We start from the raw sequence: 20272 nt of genomic DNA on the forward strand, positions 1-20272 counted from the left end.
GGGTGTGAGTACAGAGCAATACGAGAGACAAAAAAACAGTGCAGTGAACCGCAAACGCCCGGAATCCCCTTCATGGCCAACATCTCACACCCTCACCGTGTAACAACACCCGCAAGCATCATAAGGGTTAGGTTCAGCCAATAACCGATACGGCTTATCGACAACCAACTGAGGGAGTGGGAGTGTGTGTGCGTGGGGATCATGAAACCCGAAGAGTTTTAGAACGAGTTCTCGTGGCCGGGCCTCTAGGGGAGGTGGACTCGCTCTCCCTGGAGGTTCCTGAGGGAATATGCAATTGTCCCGTCGAGCCCGACTCCTCACGAAGAGCAGTAGGCCGGGTCGACGGGTTCTCCTCTCCCCAATCCAGTGGAGACGGCGCCTGCAGTGTGGAGATGGAATGAACTTGCACGGCGCAATAAAAGGCTTGAGGCACGAGGGATGCACAAACCAACTCTGCCGCACAAAGCGGATCTGGACACACTATGGCCGAACGACCTGAATCACATCGACCGGTCCTCTGCAAGGTTTGAACAATTTGGACGACGTACCCACCGGTACCTGTGGACAGTACAATCAGGCTCTGTCCCCAGGTGCCCACTCATGTGTAGAAACACGTGAACCCCTCAGCTGCTCATTGGCCAATTGGCACAAATCAGAATTAACCCTAGAGGCTTCCCGCGCTTCGGAAAGCTTCTGACGGGTGAAACGCACAGAGTCAGAAATTTTGGATTTAGCTTTGTTGGGCGCGGCCTGCATCAATCGGGGGGCCGTGTTCTCTCCCGTACATTAAAAAAACGGTGAGTAGCCGGTGGATGCGTGAGGGGCCATCCTATATGCAGAATATGTAAATCCCAGTCGAGTTGGGACTCGCTGACCTGGTGGCTCAACATGGACGTCAGAGTCCTGTGTAGGCGCTCAACCATGCCATCCGTCTGCGGGTGGTACAGTGACGTGCGTACCTTTGTTCCCAAAAAATCGCACACCTGCAACATCTTTGAGGATATATTTTTGCCCTGATCAGTCAGAAGACGTCCGGGAGCACCCTTGTCCATTACATAGCCATTGAAGAATGCTTCAGTAATCGTCGCCGCTGACTGGTTGGGGAGCGGTTAGGCCACAGGCCATTGTGAAAAATACTCGACTCCCACCAGCAAGTACTTATTCCCATGAGGGGTAGTGGGAAATGGACCAAGGATGTCGAGCGTAACTAATTCGTTCACGCGGGAAACTGGCGGCTTCCGCTGTGCGCACTGCTCACACCCTTTCAACAAATTAGTGACATCCTCAGCCATACTAGGCCAGAAGAAGTCCAACTTGAGTGTGGCCAGCGTCTTATGCATACCTAGGTGCAACAAGCGCTCGTGTACCGCCCAAATGAACTTGCCCCGCAGAGCAATGATGTTGTATTGGCGCAACCATCCTTCCACATGCATAAGCAATCCGCCTTTAAGAATGACAGAGGCGACACCCCGTCGATCCTCGCCCCCCTCAGGCTCTCTGACACGGCGGTGCAATTTTAGCAGGGAAGCGTCCTCCACCTGGAGGCGGCACCCCCATTCTGCATGGTCCAACCCAATGACAGCATCACGCGCCGCCGGACCCTCGGCCAACTCAGATGTTACCACGTGGGCCGACGCCGCGAGGGGAGGGGATGAGGGTTCGGCGACTGGCTTACAGAGCCAGGAATCCGAAAAGATGGCGCACCCGCCGCTCGTTGGCAATCGCGACAGGGCGTCAGCGTTCGTGTGACGGGAGCACTTGCGATAGTAACCTTAAAGGAGTAATCGTGGGGGACTCCAACCAGCGTGAAAGTTGGCCAGATGGCTTGGTCAACACGCAGCGTGGATTGTAGCGCTGCGTGGTCAGAGCGCACTTCAAAGTGCCTACCATACAAATAGGGACGATACTGTTGCACAAAAATCACAATGGCTAACAGTTCCCGGCGCGTGACACAATACCATTGTTAGGCCGGAGACAGCACCCTGCTGACGTATGCGACAACGCTCTCGATGCCATTGACAACTTGGGACTAAACAGCTCCAATTCCGGTGTTACTGGCGTCCGTATCAAGGACAAATGGCAACGAAAAATCGAAGTAGCGGAGGGGAGGGGCATTCACCAAGCCATCCCGGAGCGCAACAAATGCGACCTCCTCCTCCCCCCAATGGAATTCATGACCCTTAGCCATCAAGGCGTGGAGAGGCTTAGCGATGGTAGCAAACCCGGGGACAAAACGGCGGTAATAGGACGCAAATCCTATGAAACTGCGTACGTCCCCCACGTGGGGGTCAGCCAAGTTCGAACACACGCGGTTTTGTCTGGGTCAGTCGCAATACCCGAATCACTTACTACGTGGCCAAGATACCAAACCGATTTCTGGAAGAAGTGACATTTCTGCGGTTTAAATTTCAGGTTGGCCGCACGCATTTTGAGAAAGACAGCGCGTAGTTGTTCCAGGTGTTCGTCAAACGTACGGCTGAAAACGATGACATCGTCGAGCCATATGAAGTACGAGTCTCACTGGAGACCAGCCAGGACCAGTTCCATTAATTGCTGGAACGTGGCCGGCGCGGAATGAAGACCCATCGGAAGCCGATTGAATTCGAACAAGCCTTGTGGTGTACGAAAGGATGTCTTGGGCTTAGAGGCTTCGTCTAGTGGCAAATGCCAGAACCCGGATAGGAGATCAAGAGTGGAAAAGAATCGCGCTCCGGCTAGAGCATCCAATGAGTCATCCATTCCAGGTAAAGGGTACGCATCAGCGACAGAGACCTTATAAAACTTACGGAAGTCAACACAAAAGCGCAAGCTACCATCGTGCTTTCTGACGAGTACAATTGGTGCTCCCCATGGACTGGTGGACGGTGGAATAATGTCCGCGGCTAACATTTCGTCAACCGCAAGCCGAACGCGGAGTCTCCGCCTGTCTATCCACCTGTCTGTTTTATCTACCTGTCTGTCTACCTGTGCATACAGACAGGTATATATGTGAGTCGGTTTGCCTAGGACCCTAGGTCGACTCAAGAGAGTCCCTGGTGCGGTGTGTAAACATCGTCACTAGGGAGACAAAGGCGGCCGGGCTTGGTGTTGGCCACCCACCCCCTCGTGTGCCACAGTGTCAGCCTTCATAGGTGCTCGCTAACGGCACTTGCGCCAACAGTCTTTTAAGGCTACACGGGGGGGGGGGGGGGGGGGGGGGTCCTTGGTCACGTGCTCGCTTCCAGCACGTGCTGAGCCTGCGCCAGGAGGCGCTCGACACGGCCAGGAGCCTGGGAGCAGAGTTCGTGTTCGTGAGTGTGACGCACGCACGCGCACACACACCTACAAAGACACAGATCCCCCGCGTAGCCAGTAACAGACTGTTGGGGCAAGTGCTGTTCGCGAGCACCTATGAAGGCCGGCACGGCATGAGAGTGGGAGAGTGGACAGCAGCACGCCCGGCCGTGTGGTGCTCGGTGCATGCACCTTAGACACAGCCTAGGCTCCCCCTCCTGCTCCCATTCATCCCCCTGCCCCCCCTACCCCCCCCCCCCCCCGTAGCTGGTGGATGCCGACGTGGTGCTGTGGAACCCCGCCACGCTGGGGTTCCTGGTGGGGGAGCGGCGGGCCGTGGGGGGGCCCATGCTGACGTCGCGCACCGCCTACTCCAACTACTGGAGCGGCATCACCGACAAGGTGAGCGCCGTCGCCAACGTCGTCATCATCGTCGACATCGTCGAACCCGGACTGGAACCGGGACTGGAACCCAGGTTGTCAGCAGTGCGGACTCCGTGGCTCCGACCTCTGACCTGCAAGCCCCCCACTGCACCCACCGTAGCCTCACCCCAGCCCCCCACTCTCCGTGCCCCCCCCCCTCCAGGGCTACTACCGCCGCACGGCCGAGTACCTGCAGCAGCTGCGGGAGCGGCGGCGCCGCGGTTGCCACCGCGTGCCGATGCTGCACTCGGCGCTGCTCCTGCACGTGGGAGAGTCTGACGCGGGGGCGCTGGCGTTCCACCCGCCCCCCCCGGACTATAGCTGGCCCTACGATGACGTCATAGTGTTCGCTCACTCGTGCATGCGCGCAGGTTGGCGGGGGGGGCCGGGGGGGGGGAGCTGGTGGCACGGCAGTCAGCGTCGCTGCGCTGCTACGAAGCCAGCGGAGACCCGAGTTCGAATCCCGCCCGCGGCCACCACCACCAATACCAGTGGCAGCAGCGATTATCTGTGTGTATGTCTACGTGCGTGTGAACTGCAGCTGGGGTTCGCTTCCCCCCCCCCCCTCTCGTTCTGATGCTGAGGGGAAACGGGTGAGGTTCAGGACTGCTGCTCGTGCAGCTGCAACGGCTGCATTGGGTACGTGGTTCAGACCTCCCCGGAGACCCTGGCTGAAGGAGGAGGTGTTCCGGATGGTTGAGAGAAAACGACAGGCCCACTCCCGGAGAATGAGGAGGCTTACCGCAGCCTTCGCTTGAAGATCCAGAGAGCCGTGCGGCGTTGCAAGGATGAGTGGTGGGCGCAGGTTGCTAGGAGATGGAATCTGCCTCAGTAGCCCGCAATCACAAATCAAGGGAAAGAACGGTAATCCGATCTCCGACCCCCAGGAACAGGTCTGCAGGTTTACAGAGTTTTTTGTGAGATCTTGGGGGAGGGGAATTCCCTCTGCCCCGACATCGTGGGGCAAGGTGGTGACGACCCTGCTATGGCTGCCATGCCTCAAATATTGACAGAAGTAGCCACCCCTTCTGAATGGTTAACTGAGGTGCCATCTGTGGAGGAAGTGCGAGGGGCGATCCTGGGTCTGAGACCAGGACAAGCGCCGGGCAGAGACGATCTCCCAAGTGAAATGCTATGAAGACTGCCCTACATGACATCATCACAACTCTCTGGACTACAGGACGGGTTCCGCAGGATTGGAAGAATGCCCTTCCAATCCTGCGGCACCCGCCCTGGTGGTCCCCCTCTTTAAAGGGGGACCACACAGATTGTAACAACTATAGGGGCATCTCTCTTCTCAGTGTACCGGGAAAGGTTCTGGCAAGGATTATTCAACATTGCCTTACCAGGCACACTGAGAGGCTTGCGGAGCCCCAATAAGGTTTCAGACCGGTCCTGCACGGATGCCATATTATATATCTTCTACAGCAGAGGTGTAGAGAATTACAGGAAGACCTACATCTCTGCATTACTGACCTGGTCAAGGCCTATGATACCATCAACAGGCCAGCACTGTGGGTAGTTCTTCTTACTTTCAGAGTTCCTAACTCTGCTTACAATCATTAAGGGCCTTCATGATGGTGTGCAGGCCCGGATAAAGCTACGTGGCCAGGAGTCAGAGCCATTCCCTGTTCACTTTGGGGCGAGACAGGGATGTCCTCTGGCTCCCACATTACTTAACATCATCTTTGACCACGTAGTTTGAGAAGCGTTCCGTGGCTGTATCGGAGGAATTCTCATCTGGTACAGCAGATACAATGGGAGGCTGATCGATGCCCAGGTGCGGACGGGGGATGGCTCCTTATTGGTCAACCATGTTACGTATGCTGATGATCTGGTGATTGCTGCTCACTCAGGAGGAGTTTGAGGCACTGTTGCTGAACCTGGAGTGTGCCGCTTAGTATTCTATGCCACCAAACACTCCACCCCCTCAGCTCCCCATTGGTGATGGAGCAGTTGTGGAGTGGAGATTTTTCCATACCTGAAGAGTGTGCTTATGACCAGCTCCGGTTTGACAGCAGAGGCCTCATTCCGAATCAGTCGGGCGGCATATTTTCATCAGCTGCGTAATGCTGTGGAAGCTACCTGGTCTGTTGCTTCGCATGAAGCTTCGAGTCTTCTCTGCCAGTCATGCCTTCCCTTCTATATGCTTGTGGAACATCTGCGCCGGTGAGAAACATTGAGGCTGGCCTGCCTACGATCCATCCTGGGTTTAACCAGGCTGGATTGTGAGGAGCTCACAAATCCTTGAAAGATCTAGACACATTCCCATCAGTGAGCTCCTCAGGCAGGCAAGGCTGCGTTGGCTGGGTAATGTAGCCCTCATGCCCGGCCACCGCATGCCCAAGCAGCTGTTTGGCCACATAGAGGGGGCTAAAAGGGTACGACATGGGCTGGAGAAGAGATGGACTGATGCGGTACGGGAGGATGTGGAGCTGAGTGGGCTTGCCAACGACTGGTACCAGCGGTGTCAAGATCGGCATCGATGGAGGAGGCTCGTGAAGGACGCTGTTGGGCAGTTGGAGGCAGTCGCCTTCCAACAACTGAGGGCAAAGGAGCAACGCTCACAATGAGCAGCTAAAATGTTGCAAGTTTGCACAGTAGTGGGTATAGCTGGTGCATCTACCAGTCATCTCAGTCAACCCATGGCACCTGGGTCTGTCCCGAGACATCCTGCCAGCGAGTCTTTGACACTTTACGTGGCCTCAAAGTGCACTTGGCCTAGGACAGGGGCCGTGGTGAAGTTACCGTCACTTAGTGGCGAATGGCGGATATTGGTAGGGAGTGGTAGTGCAGCAGTTAGCGTGCTGCTCTACGAACCAGGCGACTCAGGTTTGATTCCCGCTCACGGTCAACACCAATGATGACAAAATAGTACCTGGGGTGGTGTGTAAACATTGCTACTTGGGATACAAAGGCAGCTGGGCATGGTGCTGGCCACACTCCCCCTCGTGTGCCATGCCGGATTTCATATGTGCTCGCTAACATAACTTGTTCCTAAAGTCTGTTAAGGCTAAACGGGATATCTTTTATAGGAGTGTGGCACGTGTGTGTGTGTGATGGGAGTGTATGCAAAACTCTGGGAGATTAACTTCTTTCACACCGTATGTAGCAAACCGTGCTAATAGTATGTGCGGGGAAAGGACAACAAACACAAAAAGCAGTTCTAAATAAATTCGTTTTCATAGCGCCAGTGGCTTCCTAACACAGGAGCTGTGTGTGTGATATGTATGTACATTATGTTGAACTTCTCTCACACTGTATGTAGTCAACCATGCTAATCGGAGGTGATAGGGGTATGTATCCGTGTGAGTACAAGATAGGAGTGTGTGAGATTGGTATGTTTGTGTGAGGTGCATAGCAACAACAGCCATCCACCACACCACCGCAGCACAACTTCTCAAATCCTTTATTCAAAATCACGGCGATTTCAGAGCATGGGAGACATTAGGAGCAAAATAACTCGCCGAGAAAGGGGGTGGGGGGGTTTGCTCGATGTAGGCTGACTGTGCTGAGTGTGGATTGCGGTGTGTGTAGATTGTGCTGAGTGTTGCTATTTCATATCAGGGCGCTGCATGGGCTTGGTCCAGGGGTTGGTGATGATGCTGGGCGTAGCATCCTGCTGCACCGCCCGCTTGGAGCGGCAGCAGTATCGTCCGATGACCACTCCCAGCGCGATGAGTATGACGACCAGCACCACGCTCACCACCGACAAGGCGATCACCATCGCCTGCCGGGTACACGTGTTAGCCAGTGGTGACCGGACTGAGACCATCAACTCGCTCCACTTGAGAACCCAGGTTCATCATTACTCAGTCTGTGTGAGTGTATGGGTCTCTTGTGAGTTTATGGGCCTCTGTGTAAGCCTATGAGTCTCTCTACTGTATTAGTAATTTATAACTGGGCTGAGACAATCAACCTGCTATACTTAAGAACCTGGGTTATTCACCACTTTTGTCTGTGTGAGTCTATGCGTCTCTGTGTGATCTATAAATCTCTGTGGGAATCTATGGGTATTATGTGAGTCTATTAGTCACTATGTAAGTCTGCTGAGTCTCTATTTAAGTCATTGGTGATGAGGATGAGCCCATCTACTCGCTACACTTGATAACCTGCTTTAATCACTTATTAGTCTACGTGGGTCTTTGAATCTCTATGCAAATTATGAGTCTCTATGCAATGAGTCTATGTAAAACCAGCCCGAGATTATCAACCCGTTGCACTTGAGAACCCAGTTTAGCCACTGGTGGCTGAAACCGCGATTGACACCCAGGCTGTCAGCAGTCCAATGTATCTCTCACAAAGCCAATATGAACCAACTAAAAGACACCCAGACCAAGGGCTTTAATCCAGATGCTTGGCGGTTCTGGTCAATACTCAAACTCCTGAGCCACCCAGCCACCTCCGTAAGATTTGATGTTGACCAGGCAAATCCTCTATTTAAAGCGTAAAGAGGCAGAAGGTCTCTTCATGCACCTATATGCTTGTGCGATTACTCGGTGCAGCAAGCGATGACTCGAGCTATCGGAGAGCGGACCGCACGTAGTGGTGTGGGTGCATCCCTACCGTCCTGCCGCCTTCCGCCGTGGTGTCCTCTGTCGGCATTGGCTCGGCGAAGTCGAGAGAGTAGCGCTCCAGGTTCCCCATGAAATCACTCACGTCCAGCGTCACCCATGGGCTGCAGCACGAGGACCTGCGGGGCCCAGGGGAGAGACGAGGTGAGCGGGCACTGGGTGAGGGGTAGGGAGTGAGGTGTAAGGGGTAAGTGGGTACCCTTATCACAGTTCTGTCGGTACCACCTTGGTTACCGTGGACTTTACTCGTCGATTCCTCCACCCCTGTCGAGGTCTCGGTCTCTAGCAGACGCTTGACTGTTTCGCCTCAATATCAGTGTTCAACCACCAGAACAACTCACTGACTCATCTACTCACCCATACACTCAATGTTTCCGTCACTAATACTGATGAATTGGTTTACGAGACATGACTGTTTCGTCTCATCCACACTGTTCCCGTCCCCTCGCGTGCCCAGTCTCCAACTGTCTCTGTATTCCCGTATCTTCCTATTTCCCCGCACATCTCTTTGTCCCCCCATCTCCCAGTGTCCTTTGTCTCCCACCTTCCCCGTTTACCTTGCCCCGCTATCTCTCCCCGCATCCCTCTCCATCAACCCCCGCCGCCCTCCACCTTCTCCCCGTGTGCGTCCCACCCCACACCTATAATTAATCTTGTAGACTCCGCCGATGCTGTCCACGGTTAGCAGCGCATTTCTGTCCCCAAGAGCGATGTTCACAGTGAGGGGTCCCTCCATCTCGGCGTCGATGGCTTCGACGTCGACGCTCCAGCCGCTCGCCGAGCAGAGTGCCTCACCCCCGTGCTGCACCTCCGCCGTGCACGCCAACACATTCCGCGCCAGCTCTCGCACCGCAGGGGGGGACGTGTCCGGGATCTGGGCGACGACGAGGAGAAAAATATATTACTTTTATATTTTCTATGTGGACAGACGAATTTGTGAAGGATGTACATTTTCTGCTTATTAATTGTATTATGCTTTCCTGAAAGGCGCAAATGGATATTCAGTATTGTAGTACTGGCAGTGAGTGATGGGAGTAAGGGATAGAGGAATGACTGAGTGTTGGAGTGAGGGATGTAAGTAGTGAGCAATGTAGTGAGTGTCGTCGTGCTCCGGTGAGCGATGTCTTCGTTCCTCACCTCCACTGGCGCGATGAAGACGCTCAGGGGAAAGCTGAGGGTGTAGGAGGAGTCCGGAGAATCCAAGCTCTCGGCAGTGACGCGCAGCATGCTGCAAGCACGCACACGCAGGCACACACACACACATACAGGTAGGTACACACGCACAGGTAGGTACACACGCACAGGTAGGTACAGGCATATATATGAACACACTCACAAGTAGGTACGTGCACACAGGCAAGCATACGCACATGTAGGAACATACACATAGGCAGGCACACACATGCTCAGGTAGGTCGACCTAGGAAAGGCCCAGGACTGGTTCAGATAATCGCTATCACTGGTGTTGGCCACGAGCGGCAATCAAACACGGGCTGCGGGGTTCGTAGCGCTGCGCATTAACCGCTACACTACCGCACACACAGGCAGGCACACATGCACAGGCACGCACATGAACAGGGAGTGTGTGTGCAGTGATGTCGATGTGATGATGTTATCGTGTGCCGATGATCTCTGATGCCATTGTACCCGCGATGCTCGCCCACTCACCTGCTGGTGAACTCGGTGATGTGCTGCGGCGCCGCCACGGTAACGATGAGTGTGGCGCTCTCCCCCGGTGCCAGCATGGTGCTGCTGGGGCTCACGGCACTCGCCCAGCCCAGCTCGTCACGCGCTGACACTGAGAAGGATGACGCCGCGACGCCGCGGTTCTCCAGGACCACAGAGAGGGACACCTCCACACCGGGCTCCAACGTGGCTAGAGACGCAGGCGTCACGGGAGACACGCGAGACGCGAGCGTCATGGGAGACGTCGGCGATGTGGGTGGCACGGGTATCACGGACATCAAGGGAAACCCGGGCATCGTGGGAGACGTGGGCGACACGGGAGACACAGGAGACATGGGGTCCAGTGTCAGCGGATGTGCGTGGGTCAGAATCTATCCACTGCTGGATGACGGTTTTCCCACTTTGCCATTCACCATCATCACGTACGTGGTGTGACTGTGTGTGATGCACTGTGAGTGACTGAGAATTAGTACGATGGTGGACTGTGAAGGTGGACTGAGTGAATTACTTTGTTGGTGGGCAAGGAGTGTGGAATAGGTGACTGATTTTGGCCAACGAGGGTAGACTATGAGTGACTATAAGTAGGTGACTGTGATGGTTACTATATGAATGAATTACTTTACGAGTGAACGACTAGGTGAGTGACTACGAGGGTGAACTATACGTGTGAGTAAGTGACTATATATAACTGGCTACGATGGTGGACTATGAGTGACTGAGGATGGATTACAAGTGACTACGATGAGAGGTGGACAATGAGGGCAATTCTGATCTGCCCCACCTTCCTCGAAGTTGAGCTGGGCAAGATGGAAGCTCTGCACGGTCGTGCGTTGCGTGTGCATGCGGCAGAACGGGAGGCCCTCCGGAGATGAGCCGCACACCTCCACCATGAACGCCTGCAAACCAGCATCAGCAGAATCAGCCATAATCTATCTGCTGTTGGATGAAGACCCACCCCCCTTCCCACCCCCTCTAAGTCATGACATTGTCTAACGAGTGAGTATAACAGCAATTCTCACAGCCAGATTTAGTTAAATTAGAGATGCGATGCTTCTCTTCGGGACCAGATCCAGAAAGTCAGACTAAACTCCTTGAAAATCGGAATGGCTTCCTGAATTGGATGGGAATGCAGAGTTGCTCACCAACTCACTGGTGAGTGAGCTGCAAGATCAATAGTTTGTGCGTTGGGTAGCGGAAGATCTTATCGTACATATTTTACCAGATCATTACGTGGCTTAACTGGAAAAGCAATTCCCTATGAATCATAAAGTAGACAATCAGATATCACAGCTCTACTCTGATCCACCCCCGCCCACCCGATCCCCTCGGATCACCCCTGATCCCCGTGTCCCCTCCCTGTCCCCAATGCTCACCATGGGGTCATTGAATTGCAAGGGGACCCCGAACTCGGACTCGGTGGGTGAGACCAGGTACTCGAAGTTGCCCATGCCGGAGAGCAGACGGACACTGGACATGGAGAAACCAGCCACGCTGCCCATCGGCTTCACCCACAGCTGATACGGCTCACCTGTCTCGCCACACAGCGTCACACCACGTCACAACACGTCACGCCACAACACGATAACACTGCGTCACACCACATAACACCTTGCGCCGCGTCGCACCACGTCACAACACATTACACTGCATCGCACTCACGTTACACCGCGTCACATTACGTTGACACGTTACACGTTATACCGCATTACACCGCATTGCGCCACATCACACCACACTACACCATGTTACACCACACATCATACACTCACCATGTTATCAATCACTCTTAAAACCATGCAAGGACACTGGTGTTACCATCAACCGTATCAGAACATCACCAGCCCGGGCCGCACATCTTCATAAATGGAAAATGAAAGACACAAGCCACAGTAGTGTGATTGTGGCCATGTAAGCCAAACCATGAACCGACCATATAGGAAACCCAGAGACCCATAGAGATACACAGAGACCCATAGAGATATGTAGAACACATTAACGACAAGCCAAAGTAGTATGACTGGGCATGCAACCCAAACTATGGACCATTTTGTAAATCTACTGCAGTCTGTGCTTCAACGGAGGAAGAACAGCAAAACCACACAAACTCTCTCTGCTCAAGCTTTCTGGTTGTGGCCAGCAGACCTGGACATTGGCATCTGGCTCCTGAAAATATTGCCAAAGACCCTAATGGATCATCACACATGCCACATGCACTACCACCACATACACCCACGCACACCTAGGCCTCGGCAAGGTAAGGTAATTTACCCTTTTTACCGGGTTAAAGGGTAAAGGTGTTGACATGCCAAGGGGTAAAGTAAAGGGTAGGGTAAAGGTAGCACGGAATAATTACCCGGTAGGGTAAATGTAGCGCAAAGTATTACCCGGTAAATACGGTACCATGTTTACCGCTAAAAGCTCCGTGGCGCAGTCCGTGGCCTCCATTTAAAAAGTAATATAAAAAAAAACTTTTTTTTAAAACAGCCTTTTATGAAATGTACAAGTAATGGCAGAACTCCACGACTCGAGGAAGTGGCCCAGAAGCTTGCCACAACGTAAGGGACCGTGGCCAATTACAGCCAACGTCAGTTGACAGTGGACAATTAGACCCAAGCCGAAATATAACATAAAAAATAATATTCTTAGTTTTTTCGGTAAAGTCACGTTGAAGAGAAACAACAAAATAATAAAATATATAAAACAATAAAAAAATTCTCACGACGTTTCGACCATAACTCAAACGGTCATCTTCAGGTGTGTTGGAAGACATGACCGTTTGAGTTATGGTCGAAACGTCGTGAGAATTTTTTTATTGGTTTTTATATATTTTATTATTTTGTTGTTTCTCTTCAACGTGACTTTACCGAAAAAACTAAGAATATGAATTACTGCAGTCACGAAAGCTTTAAATAAAAAAATAAAAAATAATGTTTAAAAATATCTCTTTTTTAATGATAGAACATAGTATTGTCATCAGTATGACATAAGTATACCAAGTTTGTAGTCGATACCACATTGGGAAGTGGGTTAAAATTGAGTTACAATATTTGAGGATACAACGACAACAACAAGCGTGTAAAATCGGAATAATCGAGAGTATTCTATATGAATAAAGTGCTCTACCTAGCATTTACCTGTTATAAACCTTGTTCATGTGTAGTGCCCCAGTAATTACCCTGTAATGGGTAATTTGTATGGAGTAAGGTTAAAAGGTAGGGTAAAGGTAGGCTCGTTGCTTTTAACCTTTTACCTTACCTGCTGAAGGGTAAAAGGTAGGGTAGAGTGATTGTATTGTGGTAAGGTAAAAGGTAGGGTAAAGGTAGGCTCGTTGTTTGCCGAGGCCTACGCACACCCCACGTAACCGGCCACCGTCACCCCGCGCGCCGTACCCGTGACGGGGCGCCCCGGAATCGGCAGCATGAACCCGTTCATCCGCTGCAGCAGCTGAGCAGTGAAGTCGACCAGGCTCCGCCCGGTCACCTTCACCAGGTGAGGCCCCGGCGACCCCGTGACTTTGACCGTCCAGGTGCCTGGGGTCACCGTGGTCACCCTGCGCACGACGTTCTGGCTGGAGGACACGAGCTCCTCCACGTCGGTGGCGAGATCACCTGACGACGGGATGGGAACATGGCCGACATCAGTTGCTAGCGATCGTCTGAACTAGTTCTGGGCCTCTCCCGAGGTCAACTGAAATGTAAACGATTACCGTACCTGGTGTGCAGTGAGTAAACGTCAGCACGGGCGTGGGCATGGCACTGCCCACACCGCCCCTTCGTGCGCCAGTCTTTATAGATGCTCGCTAACAGCACTTGCCCTAACAGCCTGTGTAGGTTACATGGGGGACCTTTGTCTGTGGGTGTGTACTACAGCAGATGAAGTGTGTGTGCGTGTTATACCCCTTTTCCACTGGCACATCTGGGCCGAGCCAGCGCGGGGGTGTTCATGGTACAAGTGTTGCTTCCACTGGCTGTTTGCCGAGCCGAGCCAAAACCACGCTGGCCTCGCAAGACATCTGGATCTGGTTTGGGGACAAGCAGAGCCAGGTGCGTGACTAACAACGCAGTCATTGCTGCCGTGCAACGGAGGCAGTACCTGAGGGAAGTAACAGCTCCACAGTGAAGGAGGCCGGGCCGCTCACAGACACGACGATTTCGGACAGCGACGAGTCCACGGGGAAGGTCACGGAGTCCGGGGTCGTGACCTCCACGTAACGCACAGAGACGGGCGCCGCGTTGAGGCTCAGCTCCAAGCTTCCCAGCACGTCGGCCAGCTCGCCCTTGCTCGTCAGGATATACTGGCCGCCCGACAGCGCTGCCAGGGTCTCGTATATATTTTGACGTGGCTCGCTGGCTGTTTGGGGGGGGAGTTGGGGAGGAGGAGGGAGGTGGAGGGGTTGGTGATGGTGCAGTTGGGAGAGGGTGTAGAGATAAGGGTGAACATGCATAGGTGATATAAGGGGAGAGTGGGCGATGGAAAGAGAGGGCGAGTGAGGGCAGGATGAGTGTGCAATCCTGTTGAGGCAACACGAGTGTAAGAAGTTCTGTGAGTGTGGGTAAGTATCGGTGAGTGTATCCGAGTGTAGGTCACCTTGTTGAGAGACAAGGCGAGTGTAGTGAGTTTGGCGAGCGCTGGGTGAGTGAGGGGTGAGGGAGCTGTGCGCGGTACCGCGTGAGTAGAGGTCTCGCTGTGTTCCGCGTGTACAGTAGGATCCCGTGTTGAACACATGCAGCCGGGAATCTGTGCTCTCAAACAGCGCCTTCACTGCATCCTTCTTCTCCGCCTCGTCCTTTGCTCCCGCATCCGTGAACAGGTAAATATCCGACCTGTAGGCATGACGGTCGAGGTCACAAGGTCGCAGTGACCCCAAAGGTGACAAAAACGTCAAGCAGCCAGCAACAAAAGGGCACTATCAAAGTTGTCAAAGGCACCAGTTGACACGTTTATTAGAATTTTTGCAAGTTTAATTATTGTATTGAGCTTGGGGGGGGGAGATGATGGGAAGAAATTCCCAAGTGGAGCAGTGTGAGGGAAGAAGCATAAAGAGAAGTGAGGTGACCCGCAGAGTGGCGAGTGAGTCGGTGAGTGAGTGAACGATTGAGTGGGTGGGTGAGCGAGTGTTCTGGCCTGCAGTGTGGAGGTTGGACACAGTGTGGATGAGAGGGAAACAGTTTGGTAGACCAAGTCCTCAACATGGGTGGAGGAATTAAGTAGTGAAGTTCACAGGAACAGTAACCATGTTAGCAATAGAAGAGCGATAAAGAGGTGACTGACCGCTGATGAGCGAGTCACTGGAGTCTATTCGTGAGTTCTTCATCATCCATCACCCTGACTGTATCACTCTAAATTCTAGCCAGTGCAGTGAGGTAGGAAATGGGTGCTCCATCCCAGACATGGCAGCAAGATTCCAACTTCGACTGTATGTGTGCTGTATATAGCAGTGATAATCGTTTGGAGTTAAAGACAAAGGCCTTGGTAAAAAGTAGAAAACCAAGCATCTTTGATGCCTCTAGAACCTCTTGTAAAGTCTGCCGTAGGACCGCTCTGTGTGTACAGCCCAAGGCCGTAATTATAATAAAAATATGCTCAAAATGTCCCCCCCATATATATTGCTATAAAATAGATTTCTGTTTATATGATAATCTCTGCCATTACATACAATGAAACAAGAAAAGGTAAAAAAGAAAAAAACAGAGCAATGTCATACAATACACTATTAGACATTATTGCAAAAAATAAATAAAAAGCCCCTCCTATGTTAGTGATTTTTTAAAATATCTTAGGCGGGAAATTAGTTTTCAAATTTAGATTTTTTTCTGGGGGGGGACCCCCAGACCCCCTGCAAGATTTGATCCCCCCCAATGTTGACTCCATGGCTACGGTCTTGGTACAGCCAAGGTTGGAGGACTCACAAGAAAGGGTGAGTGGGCTACACTCGTACATTACTCCTACACAAGATGACCGTGTCATACCCCAACCACAAAGAAAACGCCTATCAACTTTTCTAGCCGGGCGGTGGTGGCTGTTTTGCACGTGGCCTGTAATCCAGCACGGTGGAGGCAGCGAGGGTTGGTGGATCACCGCACAAATGTTGTGAAACTCCCTTCACGTGGGCGTCGAGGAAGAGCCGTACTCTGGCACGTCAGAACAACGCAGTACAGCAAGTGGACTAATCGCCACCTGTTTCCATCCGTATAGGGATTGAACATTGTCCTGATCATGCAAGGCATGGGTTTCTTCCGGGCGCTCCGGTTTCCTCCCACTTGTTTAAACGCCCATTACTTCGATTAAAACATCTGAAATAAATAAATAAGTGTGCGGGATCCTGGTGAAAAAGAGTCCGACAACTAAGTGTGGCTCTCCTGGATAAATAAGTAAACAAGTCTAATCACCCAGATTAGAATATATCCATTCCATGACTGGTCAAAGGAGATTGTTGTACTAAGCAAATTCATGCTTTTACAATGCCCAAGAATAACGTTAATATTATCGGAGGAACCATGGAACTGCCATCCTTACGTGATATTACTATTGACTTGTGCGGGAAGTGGTGGGGGACACTTCCTGACGACAGGTCCCACAGATGTGGGTCGGAGCGTTCTGCCGATGGATGTGCGAGGCAAGGAACCGAGAGGCGGACCAAAGATAAGACGTAGAGATAAGACCAAGGTAGATGTGGCGAGCATTCGCCTCAAGGCAGGAGGGTACCGCAAGCAGGGCAAAGTGGACAAAGACAAGCAGGGCCGCCGAGCCTGGGATAAAGCGAAAGAGAGTGATAGGTCATGTTTACCCGGGCTGCGAGATCTGCAACGCAAGCTCCAGGGCTGAGAGCGCCATCTCAGGGCAGTCTCCGCCACCACCAACTTCCAGAGAGTCCAGTGCCTGGTACATCTCTGTCCAGTCCTTGGTGATAAATGGTTCGTAAACCTCTACTCACACACACGAGGGAAACGCAGGGTATCAACACGGAGCCCCGGAAAACCCGAAGCATGACCTTGTTTGCACATAGGGGTCTGGGTGGAGGCGCATGAAACAGTCAATACTAAACAAACTCTAAAAAAATGGCAAACGCTAAATGAAATAAGTAACCATGTGATCAGCTCCTGCCCATCGTGCAGTTTGCTCTGGCTGTCTCCACCGCGTCAATGAGGAAAGGTTGAATGTGGTTTTGGGTGTTTATAAAAGTGGCAGACTTTAAATAAAAGCATATAAAGAACACAGACACTGGTGTTAAGTATGCTGTGTTCTCACAGCGTACTAACGTCAGATGTGATGAACGTGTCATTAGCCCCCGCCCCTGCTTGACGCCGAGTCAGATTCAGATGCCATCTTTGAGGCCAGTAGCATATCACGGTTTGGTTCCGGCTCAGCTCCGCAAACGGCCAGCGGAAAAACCACCCGTACCATTTGGACAGCTGGGTTGGCTCGGCTCGGATGTGCCAGTGGAAATGGGGCAGAGGGGGCCCCAGGAAACCCCGGGGGCCACGTACCGGGGTCACTGAAGGTGACGAGCACATATGTCTCGGGGGCCTCTGTTTTGTTGGCCACTGCCATCACCATCTCCTTGGTCTTGTCGCGCACCAAAGCGATGTCATCGCCCATGCTGCCCGTCACGTCCACCACGTAGACGAGTGAGTGCCGCTCAAGGTTGAACAGCTGCATGAAGAGCTCTTCACCAAGCTCCTCCAGCACGCTGCCCGCTGTGATGAGAGGGGATCGCCACATGAGGGAAACCGTGACCTGATCCCGAGTCCACCCCTGACAACAACCCCAAGTCTGACTCGAACCTCACCCCGCCTACCTTAACTCTGACTCTCACCCTTACTCTACCTCTCACCCTGACTCTCTCACCCTGCCTCTACCCCTGGCCATGACTCTAACCCTGAATCGATCTTCCCCCTGCTTACCCTAACTCGAACCTCACCCCGGATACCTTAACTCTGACTCTCAACCTTACTCTAACTCTCACCCTGACTCTAATAACCCTAACCCTGACTCTAACCCTGATCTTGACTCTAACCCTAACTCAAACCCTGACCCTTAATGTTAACGCTGACTCTAACCCTCATTTATATCAGTTTAATTTATTAGGTATAGCCCTGTGAGCCATGAGGCTCTTGACTCGGGTGCAACCGCAACAAACAAATCATGAACAAAGAACATCTTAAAGTGACGTTTCGCAACAGAAACATCCAGGAAAAACCAGTAAAATTTTCCAGAAAAAAACCACCGTATATCAACGCTGTGTGCAAAAATCCCAATGGGATGCAAATCGAACAATAACAACCATAAGACAATTTCGATAACATTATCAGGCTAACTCCGTACTTCAGCAAACAAACATGGCTTAACCGTACGTTTTCGAATATCACCAAAATAAAGCTATAAAAACAATGTAACAGTGATCATAGGAGCACTCTCTGTGTTTCATCAGAGTTGAGGTGGAGGTTTCGGGATGCCACCAATGCCATCTACCCCACACTCTGTAGTGTTACGAGGTGTATGTGATGAGCTGTGATCATGGTGAGTTGTGTGGTGAGGTTGTGCGATTAGGTGGAGCTGGCTCTGCGTCACACCAGAGTTGACGAGGAGGTCTCGCGTGGCGATCATGGCCACGTGCCCCGCTTCGTCGTGATGGTAGTGGTGCGGAGAGAGCTTCGGCTCCAGAGTCTCCTTGTTTATGCCGCCCGTCGCAGTCTGGTTCTGCCACGCATCGTTTATCCCGCCGTGACTGCACTTGCCTGCGTGGGGGGCCGGGGGCGGAGGGGGGAGAACAAAGACAGAGTGATGTTCACAGAGACATAGTGAGGCTCGTAAAGCCACATGGTCGAGCAGTAGCGCGTTCGCCCCCTGTTGCAGGGGGTCGCGGTTCAATTCCAGCAGGCAGCCCAGGTTATTACTGAAGGTTTATCGACCATAAAAACCCAATCTGTCAGCTTCATACAAAACATGACTGCCACTAAGGAAAACATCCGGCACTTTCATTACCCAAGTCTGTGGTGTGCGGATATATGCGAGCGAGTGAGCGAGCAGTGAGCGAGTGGTGAGTGTGCGATAATGTGCAGAAGGCAGGTGCATGACACGTGTGATCTCACTTGCAGGTTTATTTTTGCACATTCTGCCAAGCCTGTATCCACTGGTGAGCGGTGAAGCCAGGATGATGTTGTTCAGACATTCGTACACGTTGGGGTCACTGTGTAACACAAAGAGGTTACAAATACGTGATGCATATACGTACGGTACAACAGCAGCCTATGACAATCTGCAGCACATGATCGACCCATCCAAGCAATCTCTTCCAAAATGTATACTGTACATAGGTGTTCGCAGCCAGTGATTCATAATAGTTTTCTTTTGTTAGGCCACTTAACGGTCTGACCAAATCTGTTTCGCCAAGGCCATTCACCATCCGACCTAGCCCAAAACAAATTGTCACGCGTTTAACGCGTCATTTTATTGTTTCAGCTCAACTCACTCGGTGAAAACCTACGTACAATCCTCACAACCTGTTGCATCTTATTGCTAAATTTGGTAGTGAGGATTGTTCCTAAACTGTGCCGTGCCCATAGCACAGTTCCTCGGGCACGAGCGTTGTAATGCGACTGAGTATTCATTGCCCGTAGGCACCCTGAGTGTATCGCCACGTATTTCTTTGTACAGATTTCCTTCGCTTTACGCCGTAGATGCGTTCCAAAAAAGGGGCGTGCAAAGTGAAACGACCCAAGACAGCTGTCTGCCGAGTAACACATACAGTAACACATACACAATGTTGTCCGTGGGTATACCGCACAGCCGCATCTGAGTGAATCCAAACCGCATATTGCGAATTTTAGGTATAAACATAGGTTAGCCAAACCCACATAAAGCGAGGGAAATCTGTATTTAATGTAAGTGCCCTGTAATTTGAAGTTGCTCTAATAACGCGTCCTGTCCTACCGGGTCCTCTACTATGGTTATCAGTAGTGGTAACGCATTTGGATCTAGGGATGAAATGTGCCTTACAAATGTGTTGCGTGGTGAGTGACGACTCGGATGCAAGTTTGCAGGTAAGGGCTTGCGCCGGTTTATTAACACAAGGGAGCAATAACTGCACCAGAGGTAGGTGCCCCTACACTGGGTCCTTCACGGGGACCTCTGGCTCTATCTGCTGCTAGCCCAGCTATCTCGCCTCACCTAACCCTAGCTGGTTCGTGCAGACTTCTCCCAGCCTTACTCCTCGCTATCCCTCCAACCCCCCTCCATCCCGGGCTCCCACAACGACCCCCCTTTCGTCACGAAGCCCCCCTTAAGTAACCACAGGTGACATGACGTCTACGCGC

The 20272-nt window shown here is 52.2% G+C and overlaps 3 protein-coding genes across 3 annotated transcripts in view; 2 read left to right on the top strand and 1 right to left on the bottom strand.

The window, feature by feature from the left end:
• POMT1 (protein O-mannosyltransferase 1) overlaps positions 1 to 20272 on the top strand; it is a 50303-nt gene that overhangs the window by 3723 nt on the left and 26308 nt on the right. The gene's annotated exons all lie outside the window — the stretch shown is intronic.
• Positions 1696 to 4371, top strand: LOC116953106 (procollagen galactosyltransferase 1-like). The gene is made up of 5 exons (XM_076074879.1): positions 1696 to 1739; positions 3161 to 3290; positions 3541 to 3675; positions 3860 to 4067; positions 4349 to 4371. The coding sequence occupies exons 1-5, from the start codon at positions 1696 to 1698 to the stop codon at positions 4369 to 4371; spliced, it is 540 nt and encodes a 179-aa protein (XP_075930994.1).
• On the bottom strand, positions 7090 to 20227 carry LOC116953274 (von Willebrand factor A domain-containing protein 7-like). The gene is made up of 15 exons (XM_032973330.2): positions 19956 to 20227; positions 19049 to 19146; positions 18530 to 18694; positions 17444 to 17653; positions 16744 to 16882; positions 14622 to 14779; positions 14049 to 14306; positions 13346 to 13564; positions 11330 to 11484; positions 10738 to 10852; positions 9939 to 10146; positions 9408 to 9498; positions 8912 to 9144; positions 8263 to 8389; positions 7090 to 7426 (listed from the first exon to the last, which is right to left on the bottom strand). Exons 2-15 carry the CDS (start codon positions 19068 to 19070, stop codon positions 7250 to 7252), a joined length of 2277 nt encoding a protein of 758 aa, XP_032829221.2. The 5' UTR covers positions 19071 to 19146; positions 19956 to 20227; the 3' UTR covers positions 7090 to 7249.

The sequence above is a fragment of the Petromyzon marinus genome, chromosome 50 (assembly GCF_048934315.1).
Source record: "Petromyzon marinus isolate PM22_M1 ecotype Great Lakes invasive population chromosome 50, UKy_Petmar_22M1.pri1.0, whole genome shotgun sequence".
Classification (NCBI taxonomy): Eukaryota; Metazoa; Chordata; class Hyperoartia; order Petromyzontiformes; family Petromyzontidae; genus Petromyzon; species Petromyzon marinus.